This window comes from Acanthaster planci, linkage group LG01 (genome assembly GCF_054643075.1).
Source record: "Acanthaster planci isolate LZ-2023a linkage group LG01, COTS_SCS, whole genome shotgun sequence".
Lineage (NCBI taxonomy): Eukaryota > Metazoa > Echinodermata > Asteroidea > Valvatida > Acanthasteridae > Acanthaster > Acanthaster planci.
In genome coordinates this window covers 37,531,184-37,545,595 of record NC_141777.1, presented here as the reverse complement: position 1 = coordinate 37,545,595, position 14,412 = coordinate 37,531,184, and the positions used below count along the sequence as shown (strand labels likewise).

General features: G+C 41.3%; 1 protein-coding gene across 1 annotated transcript in view; it reads right to left on the bottom strand.

The window, feature by feature from the left end:
- Window positions 1-174: 174 nt before the first annotated feature.
- Window positions 175-14,412, bottom strand: part of LOC110987557 (uncharacterized) — a 28,529-nt gene continuing 14,291 nt past the window's right edge. The window contains exons 3-13 of the mRNA XM_022250378.2: window positions 12,730-12,906; window positions 9,951-10,177; window positions 8,926-9,082; window positions 6,988-7,102; window positions 5,425-5,493; window positions 4,807-4,943; window positions 4,051-4,138; window positions 3,566-3,730; window positions 2,957-3,133; window positions 2,459-2,758; window positions 175-1,484 (exon numbers count right to left, since the gene is read on the bottom strand). Coding sequence (XP_022106070.2) covers window positions 1,353-1,484; window positions 2,459-2,758; window positions 2,957-3,133; window positions 3,566-3,730; window positions 4,051-4,138; window positions 4,807-4,943; window positions 5,425-5,493; window positions 6,988-7,102; window positions 8,926-9,082; window positions 9,951-10,177; window positions 12,730-12,906 — 1,744 coding nt within the window. The 3' untranslated portion in view covers window positions 175-1,352. The remainder of the gene's footprint in view (window positions 1,485-2,458; window positions 2,759-2,956; window positions 3,134-3,565; window positions 3,731-4,050; window positions 4,139-4,806; window positions 4,944-5,424; window positions 5,494-6,987; window positions 7,103-8,925; window positions 9,083-9,950; window positions 10,178-12,729; window positions 12,907-14,412) is intronic.

The following is a 14,412-nucleotide window of genomic DNA, read 5'->3' as shown; positions in this document are numbered from 1 at the left end:
CTGGCTGTTGCACAAAATAACAGTACGGTCTTTCAAAATTCAGAGCACCTCAAGTATGTCCTTACTGAACTCTTCCAACACAGATGGAACACTGACATCTTCCACGCTGCTGTTTTAACGCGCATCTTTAAAAGATGTTAATGCATAGCATGTGAGCGAATGAACCAACAAGAATCAAACTATTAAACTGTTTTTTAATAAAAATTGCGCTCCATCTGAAACATGAAACTATAATAAATATGCCTTGTATAATTTGACATTAAATAGTAAAGTCAAATTTACTTTTTGACCCCAATATACAACATAACACTATATACTAGTAATATTTCACAACACCTCCAAATAGTTTTTACCTGTAGGTAAAGATTTTAGTCAAAAGAGAAGGGAGCAATATTAACCTGCAATCTCACGAACATACTCTATATATTATATATGTGACGATGTTCCACAGATTTGTTGAATAAATATATCTAACCCTACATTTGGTTTCAGCTTTTCAAACAATACATCAACTTGCAGCACAGCATCAGAAAACTGAACTGGATTGTTTCAATTTCATGGCTGAACCTGAGGCAGTTCTGCATACCCATTATGCAAACAGAAGGCAAACACACAAATCACAGGCATTTGTGTAACCCCTGAGGCAGCTAAGAGACATTACAGGCTGATGATGCTTTTAGTAATGACATTTGATTTCGGTTAACCAGAAACAAGAATGCTTGTTCATTGCAGCAATTTCCATGATATCATTTCAGTTATCTAACTAATACAAAGGCTATTAGTATTTCACAATGAAATTGTCCAGGATGCAATAAATACCTACTTTTAAAAATGACAAGTTTCAAAAACTGCAGTCCTTTACAAAATGCTGGCCCTGGGTGGTCATTTGTTTAACGTGCAAAAATTTCATACCACATCATTACTTTTGTTAACATCCAAGACAGTGTCACTGAGTGATATATGCTACGTTAAGCTGTGGCTTACGACTGAATCAGGGTTCCAGGCATCCTCAACCTCCACAAACTAGATACAGTCTCCATGAGTGTACAGACACAATGGGTACAACTCAAGTATAGAAATGAGTATAGATCTACTACGTAGGAAATCTGCCAAGACTGGTTCAAAAGTCCTCCGGGTAATCTTGTGTGTTTACAAGTCTTCTAGCATGAAGAGGTTGAAATACAAAGTGCACCCAGCACTGTATCACCAAACTTCATTTCTTTAGCTTCTTGTAACACTAGAACCCCCCCCCCATTTTTTCTGTCGGTTCAAGATGCCAGCTTGAGGACCAGTTGCTCTTACCGGTGACATCCTGAGTGAACATTTGGAACTACCAGTCAGTGGGACCAGTATCACGTGACTGACCGTGGTCGGTACAGCTTGGATGGAGTTGGCTGGGAGGCCTTATTGCAGACACAGAATTGTAGGGGCACTCGCCTGTCCCAGCACACATCGTAAGGCTGATAGAGAGTAATCTGTCTGACCTGTGAATGAGGGAGACATCAATGCTAACATCTTCAGCAAATTCAGTTCCTAAACAGTTGAGGAGGGAAGCCAATTTAAGTGGAACGATTGCCATTGCACTCCCCAACAGCGCTAAGATACCTCACGTTCATGCATATGCGTTGTGGGCCAACTGGCACCTTTTGAAAAATACTGAAGTATAAGAATACACTCTGAATTTGGGTCACAAAGATATCCAAAGTCTTTCCAACACAAACTAAGGAGAAGCATGTTAACTCTGAGAACATCCTAAAGTACCTATAGAAATGTGAATTATTGATGTGCTTATGAAAAAGCAAAAGCTCAGTTAGTGATGTTAACTTCAAACCACGTCAATACTATTTCACATATATTTAGACCACTTCCGCTTATTGTTTCACTGAATGCAGGCTTTGCTTTAACATGTAAGCAAACTGCTGCCAGTATAGAGGAATCCGACGAGATGCCACTCCGAGGGGCCGTTTACACTCACGCAGCTGTCTCAACCTGAGAGAGCACATGCGCACTTCGGCTATTGAGTGCGGCCTATTGGTCAAGGAGTAATTTGCACGCGCGCGCGCCGCCTGCATGCAAATAGGATGGCCCCTAGTAATGGCTTCTAATTTTGGTTGTCCGATTTGTTTATGCCTCATCATCTCCAGCCACAATTGTTAAATGTAAAACCTCGGGAAATAAACTTGAAGACAAGTCATTTTCTATATATAACGGGTTTGCCCTTACCCAACTTATATTAATAAGCACTGTATGCTAAGTGCTTGTCCAAGAGCTTGCGAAAAAAAAACCTCACAAGCTTACTCGGGTGGGACTCGAACCCACGACCTCCTGCTTACTAGTGCAGATGTCTTAACCAGTCGACCACCAAGCTCGCCCCGGCGAGCTTGGTGGTGGAGTGGTTAAGACATCTTGAAAAGTCATTTTCTGTTTTTTTGGCAAGGAATCTATGAAACCTGCTCACCCGCTTTATATCCATGTCACTGTCCATTACAACCGACCACACCGTGTCCTCCTCAATCGTCTGGAAGGTCAAGCGGTAGACATAATGCCGAGCGGAATGCAAGTCCTCGTCTTTATTCTCGTTGACCACGACACTGAGGATCCGCCTGAGATGGAGGTCTAGGCAGGAGGTCCTTGCATCCCCCAAGGCACTGGTGTCCGAGGACTGTAGCCACTCGAGGCTATGCATGGCGTTGATGTATCCCAGTGTCTTCTGGACCATGGTAGTGTGCCTCGGAGTCCAATGTGATTCAGGCAGTTTCTGATAGCAGAAGATTTAACAGGTTTTCCTTTAAAATACCACGTTGGTGTGATTTTTAGTGCCAGAGGGCTACAGCTTTTTTGTTTTTGGGCAAATTTGAATAGAGATGGTCACTGTGTAATTATAACCCTGTACATCTGCAAAGAATCATTGATTTTGGTATTTTTCAGGAAGTGGTGCCTTGGATCTTATCTTTACCTGCATAAAGCCACACACGCATGTCCAAGGTGGGATGTTGGCCTGCTCGCAGGAACGTTCTTGGGGGATCACCTCGGTGAAGACATTGACAGCCTTGGAAGCGATGACCCCGCCCACTTCACCCATATTAGGATAATGGAGGAGGGACTTCATGCTCAGATGCAAATCAGCGTGGACCTTGTAAGGACAAAGTTATTACAATCAAGTGGAACTGTGCTGACAAACGTGCTGCGATGCTTTTTGCAAAGTTGAAATTGGGATATCCAGTAAAACAATCAGAGTCACCATATTACATCACTTTCTCCAACTCTGTTCATCCCAATCTGTACACACTTTTAAACAAACTGGAAAATACATGGGTTCTGAGAATATTTCTTCATATTGTTTCCTCCATGAAACAAAGGCATTGGACCTTTAATTTTCTTGAATTTGACGATTCTGGGATGTAAAATAAAACAGTGAGACTGATTAACTTTGCAAAATACGGATAAGAAACTGTGACAGAATTGAAGGCAAAATTCAAAACTAAGTCAACAATGAAATCCACAACTTTTTCTTGTTTACCAGAAGAAAAAAAAAATTGAAAAGTCACTGAGGGCTTAACGTTACCATATATCGTTGCTGGTTGTCTATGAGGTTTGCCATGATATCAGGCCGTTCTCTTAGAAGCCAGGTTGGCATGAGGACAGAGAGAAACGGTAGCAGTGTCTCGTAGTAGCTGCCAAGGTGGGAGGGGTTCTTGTGCAGTGGTTTGCCATGATCTCCTAAAATAAACTGTGACCAAAATTGCGAAAATCGTGCTGAAGAACCTGACACATCCATGATCTTGATTGCTTAGTTTGAACAGTCTTATGTTGCCTGGCCATTGTGTTGATTGGATGCTGATGGATTGGTTGGGTTGTTGATAGTTACAAAGATTTGTTTGTTGGTTGTTCAGTCATCAATAATCGGGAGGCTCTGGGTTCTTCAGCTGACCAACAGTGTACAAATCTTGTCAGCGGCAAAATGCCTCAAGTCATTTGTTGTAATTCTCTTCAATACTGATTTCTTATTATGATTTCTTCTGGTTGGACAATGGAACATTCTGAACTAACCACGACAAGGTCCCTGTTTTCCTTCAACACATCTTCCAAGAAGACTGCCAGTTCCGCATCCACTTGGTTGCCTGATTCTGTCTCTCCCCTGGTGGAAGGCCCAAATTAAGCACAAAAACAAAAGTAGAAAGCAGATTACAGTCCAGCTGCTTCGCTACGTCTGTCCTTAGGTAAGGCTGCACTTTGGGGAAACAAAAACTTTCTGAATGGCAGAGTAAGCCACTTTTTGTGCCATGTACAAATAATACTGTCGTGAATAAAGTGCAGAATGTAGCAATCTACCGGTACTTCTAACAAATGGTCTATTCGTATAGTATGAAAAGCAGCATTAGAATCCAGCAGTGAGCTTGTGACTTAATCGTCTCATTTGGTGAGAGGAGTACGTTGAGGTCGTTTCCTTGGGTTCACTTTGTTGATTTCTCCATCTTGCTCTGTAAAGCACATTGGGTAAAATGCTGAATAGCCATTGTGATCTTCAAGCAAACATGATTCCTGCTGCACATGATGTAACATGACGATGTTACACTTTGTTTCCATGTGCCCTTCCCCTGGCAGTGAGGTGGAACACGACTCATCAAGCTTCCTTAGGAAAGCGCACATGTGAACAAAGCATGTCGCCATCATGTTTTAGGTCTATTTTGTCGGTTAATGTTTTTTTTCAAAAATGAACAAAACAAGCACACAATACTTGGTGCTAGAAAATCATTTTGGGAGGAAAATGTTTTTGCATTGTATTGTTCTGATATTTGGCCTCACCTGTGCCCTGCGTTCAAATCCAGTGCGGCCCACTTGGCTGGATAGGGGTGTTTCAGGAAATCCCTGGTGTAGTTGAGAATGTACTCGTGCAGCATATGGTTGCCATCACACAGACCAGACAGGACGTTGGGCCTCACCTGCAGCAAATTGGAAGCAACTCAATCAGCTTTTCCTGTCCTGCCAATTTTCTTTTTTTGACTCCCTATTCATTTCTCCCTATAACCCTCATTTCGAACACAATCAGAAGGCAAGGGATAGGTCTCCTTCATTCATGGTAGCCGATCCAGGTTTACTGCACTACAGGAATACCAAGGGAAAGTGAAAAAGGATCATGGCTAACTGTGTTGAATTTGATACCTCTACTTGAATGAATTTGGATCAACTACTGAAACAAAAGTGCTGAATCATTAAACAGACTTCATTACAGCATGACGCGATACAGATTGTCAGGAAAATAAGTGACTTTTCTGTTCCTTCCCTGTTTAAAATTGAAACAATTCTAGCTATTCACCATGAACTTTGGACCATATGCACTTATTTCAACCCCTTCCACACTCTGCAACACTGATCCCCAATCTGCACTGGGCATCATTCTGCCCCTTGAAAAAGACGCATTACCTGTTCATTCTCTCTCTTTTGCCAGCCATGCTCGACATGTGGCAGTACCGGTGGTCGATAATGACAAGCCTTGAAGAATCACAAAAAGGAAAACAGAAATGACAAAATATTAATCTCAGTAATTTGAATTTTGAAAGGTCATCTTGCCTTTCTGTCCCCTAAACTTTTCGGGGGAAAAACAATTTCTCGAAACTGTTTCCAAAATTGTACAAACTGTTTTGGCTATGGGGGGTCGGGTTGGGGTATCAAAAATCTTTTGAACTGGTGTTTTACATCCGGTTACCATGTACATGTATACGGTTTTACAAATTCAAACAGAGCAGAGCGTTACTGTTGTTCTTTATTGTGGAACCTAAATGTAAAACACATCATTGTATTATTGCTCTTTTATTGTTCAAATTAATCTCTGTATTGCTCTTTTTCTCTTTTTATTGTTCAAGTAGGTCTTTGTATTATTCAAATTGCTCTTTTTATTGTTCAATTTGCTCTTTGTATTATTCCAACTGCTTTTTTTCAGTATAGTTCAAATTGTTATTTTCATTGCTCAAATGGCTCTTTGTATTATTCAAATTGTTCTTTCCTTGCTCAAATGGCTCTTTTTATTATTCAAATTGTTCTTTTTATTGCTCTTTTGCTCTTTTTATTATTCAAATTGTTCTTTTCATTGCTCAAACGGCTCTTTGTATTATTCAAATTGTTCTCTTTATTGCTCTTTTGCTCTTTTTACTGTTCAAGCTGCTCTTTGTATTATTCAAATTGCTCTTTTTATTATTCAAATTGTTTTTTTTATTGCTCTTTTTCTCTTTTATTATTCAAATAGGTCTTTTTATTGCTCATTTTGCCCTTCTATTGTTCAAATTTTTCTGGTTAGACGGGCTTCACTACTTTTGAATCAAGGCTCGGTCCACATGTGGATTGGGTTTTCTGTCCAAACTCGATTCCGTGGGTTTCACTCAGAATATTCCTCTGGGGTTTTCCTCCCACCTCTTAAACTGTAACTGCTTCTCATTGTCTACTCTTTACAGGTTTCTTCAAGCTTGCGAGCTACAGTGCCTACGGTGCTATTGAAGAGTCATTACCGGAAAAAGAAACCAATAATAATAATGATAACAATAATAATAGCCCCCTTGTTCAAAAACCTTCTGCCTGTGAACTAATTGGCTGCATTTTCTAAAAGACAAAAATTACAATTATCTCAATGGGTGGCGGTACTCCAAATTGAGCAAAATATTCAAACATTTGCCATGTCTGTGGTTGATATAGAAAGAAAAGGTTCCAAATCATGTCAGATTTCCTTGGCGTGCAAAAGGCAATCCTTTCCATTTTGGGGACAGTGGCATAACTTAAGGGGGACACGGGGGCACATGCCCCCCAGTGGATGTCCGTGCCCCTGGGTACCCCATCCTTCTACCCCATTTGAAATCTGTGAATTGTCTCCGTTGAAATGCAGCTGCAGTTTATTTTCTTCTGGTGCCCCTTTAAAAAAAATGTGAGCACTGCCGAGTGCCCCCTGGGACATTTAGCCCTGTACCCGAATGTCCCATGGGACATTTAGCCCAGTACCTTACAGTGAGTCCTGGTACCCATCAAACCGCTGTTGTTGTCGACGCCATAGCTTGTAATGTACCCACGCTGGGCTGCATACTCCCAAATCCACTCCTTTATATCCTTTGCATAGCTATGAATGAACAATTTTACAGCACAAATGAAGTCACCCATGATTTGACACGATGACATTTCCAAGCATCGTTCCCTGATGACAGGACTTCCACGTAATTAGCCACTTATATCTTACTGTCAGATATCTGAGCTGCAAACAGTATTTCTGAAAATCACAGAGAGAGACTTTGAGACATCTGGTTGCAGCAAGCATACTGGTCCTTTCTGAGCACACGCGCATTGTTCTGAGCTTGCAAGCATAGTTCTGAGCACATGTGAAACTGTGAAAAAGGACCGGCACGTACGTCTGCTGCCACCAGCGTCTCAAAGTCTCCCATTAAGAATAAAAAACCTCCTAAATACATCATAAGCTTACTGATTGAAATATCAAACAGTTACAACCACTGATTTTCCTCCATGGCACCATCATTGGAACCGTTCTGCTCAAAGACTCGATCGTTTCACACATTACTGCAACCATCCACAGAATACAGAAAAGGGAGTTCTCTACAAACTTTCAAAATGCTCATGAAAGCCTTCAAGTTGTTCACTAAAAATCTTAAACTGTGAAACTCAATTCTCTGATAATTTGTTGTCATATCAAGCTCATATTTTGATTTGTCTTTGTTTTTTGCACATGTATGTCAGTGAGAAGGCTTCGGATTTTGCTCATGGGGTCAACCTCTTGTTGATATGACACTCATGTTTTTATATTCACCTTATACTTTGGTCAATTACTATAGGCATGATTGGGACTACAATGAATTAATGTGGTACTACGTAATCAACATTTTTTTTGGGGGGGGAGGGGCAAAGACCATGATAAAAATGCCAATACAGATTTGGTAGGTTTATTATGAGGAGGGAAAGCCCCAGAATCTAGACCATGTGTGCCACTGGGTGGGATTTAATTAGACCACTGTGACTTCACCCAGAAACTGAAGGCCTGAAATGCAACACTTTGCAACCTGAGAGACGTGACAACTCTCAACCCTTCTGTTTAGATGACATCACCTTTACCACTTGCAAGAGTTATCAGACTTTCCGTTCCGGAAGGCTGCGTGTTCAGTAATTGAGGGGCCACCTGTGACATGTGGTGCGTCCTTGACAGTGAAAGCCTTGTTTCAATTAAGAGGATGCATTTAGCATGCAGTCAAGAAAACTCAGGACGTAGTTTGTTGGTTCTATATTCTTTATTGTGTGCACAGGGAGATTTTAATTAAGGTATTCATAATGACTGTTATCTTTCAATGGGTTGAACCGACACTTTACTAGGTTCCAGTTCCTTAAGTTCTGACTAATTTTCTAAATCAGCTTGATGATACATTATATAGGCAACTTTAACAGCCATGAGTCATCTTTGTGTCAATATATGTACAGGGCGTATCAAAAGAAAGGAAACCCCAATTCAACCGTAATTTATAGGAAAACTGCAGATTTCCTAATGAAGCATTATATGTCTCCAGGAAGGCCTGCATGTCTTTTTTCCAATGACACCTTGATCTTGTGCTCAATGTCACAGTTGAATGAGTAACAATGCATTGTTGACGAGCAGGTGAAATCGGCACTGTGACTCATTCAACTGTGACACTGAGCACACAATCGAGGTGTCATTGGAAAGAAGACATGCAAGACTTTCTGGAGACAAACATGTATAACGCTTAATTAAGAAATCAGCAGTTTTCCTATAAATTACGGTCAAATTTGGGTTTCCTTTATTTTGATACGCCCTGTGTATCATGCACTCTCTTGGCCGGCCCCACTAGTGCACAAGTAACCCATGGGTACCTGCTACTTCTTTTATGAGGTCATCACATCACACTGCCTACATCTGCCACTTACATGCCTCTGGCCACCTTGCCCATGTCGATGTCCTGGTAGAGCTGGCCAGAGAACAGCGGGGTGAGGTTGAGCAGGGTGGAGCTGCTGATGGCATTGAGGCGAGAGAAGAAGAAGGACTGGTGGGACATGGGTCCGTGGCCAGACGACGGCGGAATATCTAAGACAGATAAAAGATGTCTAAGCCGATCAGCATTTTTTGCCCAGCATTACAGGCAAAGAAATCAAGGAAAACAAACAGAAAGAGAGCATACCAATTGGAACCATTTGATTCCCGTTTAAAATTCCAATTGATTGGGGAAAATAAACAGCAAAGAAAAAAATGCCAATTGAAACCAACTGCGTCCCATTTGAAATCTCCAATGGACGGGGGAAAACAAGTGGGAGAGAAAACATACCAACTGAAACCAAATGAGCACCAATTGATTGCCAACTGGACCCAGTTCATTCCAATTCAATCCAATTCAAAAATCAGATTGGTTTGAATAGGCCATTTTTAGTAGGGCCAGCAGAAGGGAGTTCCGCTTGAGGTGCTCCTAGTTTTCATTTTAAACCAAACGGCAGTCTGCAAGATGGATCTCAGCTGTATGGGAAACATGGCCATGCTCTGATTCAAGCGTCAAACTGAAGAAGACTTTATTGCGAGGGGAGAGTAGGTAGGGCAACAATCTGCTTTTCACTTGCCTTCCTCGTTTATTCCACTTTCTTGAAAATTGCATCCCCTGGGGCCAAACCAGCCAACGCCCCAGACTAAGCAACCAAAAATCTCCAATTATACAATTACCTTGTTTGGGCACATTAAATTAAGCTCAGAATGAATCCCAGACCCATAACAGTCCAATCAATCACGCTGAAGATGTTTCTTGATACACCTGACCTGGGAAAACGTACCTAATTTATCCTCACAATGCATGTTGTGTATCAACTCAAGATATCAACCGAGGGACAATACTTATTTTTCTTTAGGGAGGGGGCAACAAACAGTTTTGATTTTCTTTCCAGTAACCTAGAAATGACAAAAAACTTACCACTGAAATAGCCCCGGTAGAATTTCTTGAGCAGAGCCATAGTCTTGGGCAGGCCGCAGCTGCGATGGGCCTGTGCCCTGGACATGGAATCCAGGACCACTGTGAGAATGGAGAGGGGCTGCCAGGCCGGCTCCTGACCTTTGACCTCCCGGAGCCTCCCTTCCTGTTGTCGGTCGGCGGCCGGCTTGGGCACAAACTGGGTGTGGTAGTTGTGAAGGTCCTGCATCCTGAGCAGAAGTCATGTGAGGTGAAGTGAGGGTGACAGGTGACACATTTTATTGCCTTAATTCACATAAAATCTGCAATATCATTCTGTGACCTGGAATGAGACTCAGGCAATCGGACAGTTCAGTACAGCAAGACAACTTTCAGTCGCTCCCTGACACCAATCCCATAAATTATGACTCCTAAACAATTTCTTGTAGTGGAGAACATTTTATCCGGAATTTCTTACAAAAATTTTCTGTAGTTTGCCCTCCTCTCAAATGAGTCATCCTGCCGGCATATATCTGTACAATCACTTTGCCCAAAACGCTTATTTTTTCAAAAAATGCTTAATATTTTCAGGGGATTGTAACATCAGGCTAAGCACACAGTAGCACGTTGACCATATAAAGTTGGCTAGATGTTACAAATACCCAAGGATGCACTGAAATATTAAAATCAATTGCTGCACTCAAAGCCGACAGAAATTTTACGTTCACAGAAAACTGAAGACACACATCTTTTTAAGAATAAGCCATCCAGAACATACTTGCTGAAATGTATTTACTCCCTTCTCTCGACTGCTGAGTAGCCCCGTCCTCCCCCCACCCCCGTCCTCTCCCCATCCCCTGTCTGGCGGTCTCCTCCCCACCCTTTTGTCCTCTCTCATCCCATATCCCCTTGAAACACATTTCACAAAATCTTAATAACTTCGGTCTAGGCCAAAGCATTTTCAGCTTGCCTGCCGGGCACCCAACAAATCCAAAATCAATGAATCTCTGGAGCTGGTACAACATGTAAACAATCGCAGTCTACGCTGTAGTGCAGAGACTAGCATATTATCTGGCTTGTCAATGATATGGTGTTCTTCTCGTTGGACTGTGTTGATACTAGGGTGCAGGATCGAGCCCTTTGCACCACTGTAGAGAAACAGCCCCAGCAGGTGTGCTGCTAAAATGTCCCTGGCAGCGTGTTTGTTTTCCTGTAAAATCTGGAAGTGCACTTACTTTGTCACCAGATGATCTTTACTGTAAACTGTACCATGTGAACTTTGTCATCACTAATACTGTGACAAGTGAAAAGTGCATGACCCAAAAATAAACAAATAAATAAATGCTGCAACAGTGACTGCACCGTATCTAAGAAAAACTGCCTGTGTACATGAAAACCATCCTAAAGTTGAGCATTATCAAGAATACTGCAGTGACAGATAAATTTGGATCCACATTATAGTTTTGACTAAAATGATTGCAATTTTTAGGATTGTTGAGTTTCTCTGGATATGGAAGTTCTCTGTGTCCTCTGAGCCTGCATTAGACACGGAGGATTGCTCGTATTCCCTCATGCTTTTACATCGCAGACCTCTGTCCATTACCAAGCTTATTCCTACTATATGATCCAGGTTCACTTTCAAATTTTCGACATCTTAGTTTTGGCAGTGCACCCTAATTCCCTAGGGCATGTGTAACATGATATTGAAACTGCACCAGAAGTCCTATCAGGGTGTATAACCACTGCTCATCCCTTTTCCACATGAAGCATGGAGTGTGCTAGTTTATGAGAGGGCACAAGTTCAGCTTTCCTTGCAGCGGTAGCTAGGACATGTACATGCACTTCCCAAAGCTGGGCCATAGAGTGAGTCAGTAACCCAGAATATTGAAGGATAGTTTCCTCTTAATCCAGGTAAATACCCTCTGACTGAATGGGCCAGACTATCTAATCTCTCTCCACATCAATATTATGGCTGGATCTCTAGAGGCTATGCTACAAAAGCACGTCCATGGAATAAAATCCACACCAAATCACAGGAGTAATCTCGGTGGCAAAATAGCCATAAGTCCGGACTAATCCCCGTCTTTCACAAATCGCCTTTTTTGCAGAGAGTCAATCCAGAAAAAATCGGGTTCAGAATTAAGTTAATGCTCACAGCTATTAAATAAACACAATACTTCCACAACGGTTCGGCTTTTCTGGAGGTCACCTAGTTAACTCATACTTATTTTGCATGAATTAACACTAGAATTTCAATCAGGTTTTTTTTTTTATTCAGAAGGTTTACAAAGGTTTTTCTTCTAAGTACGGACTGAACACAGGTGTTACCTACATCAGGTGTTACCTATCACCACTTAGTCTGCGGCACCACACATCCAGAAAAAAAAAATGTTTTCAAAGCCAAACAGAAAGCCAGTTTTCCTGAGCCCAAGAAAAGCCTTCGGTGGTTCCGTAAAAATAACTAGAAAAAAAAGAAATAAATCTATGTTTAATTACCAGTTTTCTGGTAGCATGCATGCATTAAAAATATGGCAACCAAGCAATCTTGCAATCAGTACATGAAGCAATATTCCAACAATGGCTGCTTTGGAAACATTTTTACAATTTGAACAGGTACCCTGACTCCTCTCAGTTTTGCTTCAACCAATGATCTTTGGTTTTTTCATTTTGTTTCAAGTCAAAAGAGACTGCTCCCATTCAACCATTTGACTGCTCTTAACTGCAATAGTGAATGCTTGTTTGATTTGTGGGGGACTAGCCTCAAACTAGAAGCAGTCTTACTGCTAATTCTTCATTTACCTACTTTTTATTTTTGCAGACCACATCGGCAAACTCTGTTTCCATAGCGATCTCCTGGGGTCCTTGGTAGTACTTCCAAACGGCCTTCCGTCGGTAGCTGCCCCTAGACACAATTTCCTCCGACTCAGTTCGGTCGACCTGGTTGACCCGGAATCTGCCTGGGCATTTGACTGTAATATTCCTGTGATGCAATCATGCCCCCAAAAATAGGAGATTCATGTAAATCCTTTCGTCTGAAGACAGAAAAAAAAATCTTCTGAAAATGAAAAAAGGATTTCAGGGGGAGAACCCCTCCTTCTTTTGTTGGGTTAGATTATCCCCCCCCCTTTGCAATGTAATTAACATAGTAACCATGTCCACACCAATTCATATAAACAGGAAAAAAGGGTTTGTTTGCCCATTTGCATCTCCTTTTTTAGGTTAACAAAATTAGGCTATGACAACACCAGTAATATGATTTAGGAATATTTTTAACTTGGTAATCAACGCTATCATTGCTTATTATCAGTAGCAGATGAAGATAGTTTTCCTCCTACGTACCTCTTCCTTCTGCAATCAACTAACAATTTTATAATAAAAAAACCACTATTACAATAATTATGCACCTTCATTTGAGGGCCCCTTGCTGAAAATGCTGAATCTGCCAATGACCATCCTGGTTTTGCATAATTCATTATGCATTAATTGCCATTTTTCTATCAGCAGTTTCCAGCCCTTTACACTCTGCCACCCTGCTCTATCCCTCTCCAGCTCAAAAAGTCATTTGCAGAGAGAGGCAACCCCTTTACAATCTCCCCTCTTACAATTTTCTAGTATGCTTGCCACGCCCACAATACTCTAGGACCTATGTGTCACGGCTCCATTTTCAGTGACACTCTTCAGCTCCAGTTCTCTGTCAAGAAATTTGCCAACAGTGGTCTAGCTGTGACAATCCACTCAGTTTTGTCAGCAATGTCAAAAGTTCAGCTAGGCCTGCAATGAACAGACTACAAGTTTGCACCACCTGCCCGTTCACACCTGTTTTGTCAAACATTCTGCACACCGGTATCCAAATATTTCAGCAGGAAATTTTAAATTAGGATGGAAATGGTTCAAATGGTGTGTGAAAAACAACTTGCCCTGGACAACTCTAGTACCGGTAATTGACAACAAAAAAAAGAAAAGACAACAGAGCAAAATACAACTTTGGAATGTCTTAAAGGAAAATTTCTACAAAGTAGGATTTCCATCAAAACATAGAAGGCCTATGAAACTGCGTGACTAAAAATATGATATCACATATGCTATATGCAGTTTAAATTATTTTTGTTTACAAATAGTTTTCACTGTTCCCATTATTTCAGTTAATTCAGTGCCCATTTTGTAATGACTGATGAACAATATCTCAACTCAAAAACCCACCTCTTGGCGAGCTTTTCCTGACTTACTGTGCACAAGTCCACAAGCTTCTGTTTGATTATTTTTCAGGATTCTCCTTTCAGAGACTCAAGATTCAGTTCCTGTCTTTCAGTAGCATTTCAGACGCCCGGTGTCTCCCAGCTGTTTGTGTGGACATAAATCTGACCATGGCCTTAGACTTGGACATATTTAGGGAAACAAATGCAGTTCATTGGCACTGAACTTTCTGCAACAAGCCCTGGCAGACAAGGTAACAGCTGGCAAAACAGGAACAATCCAATTACAGCTA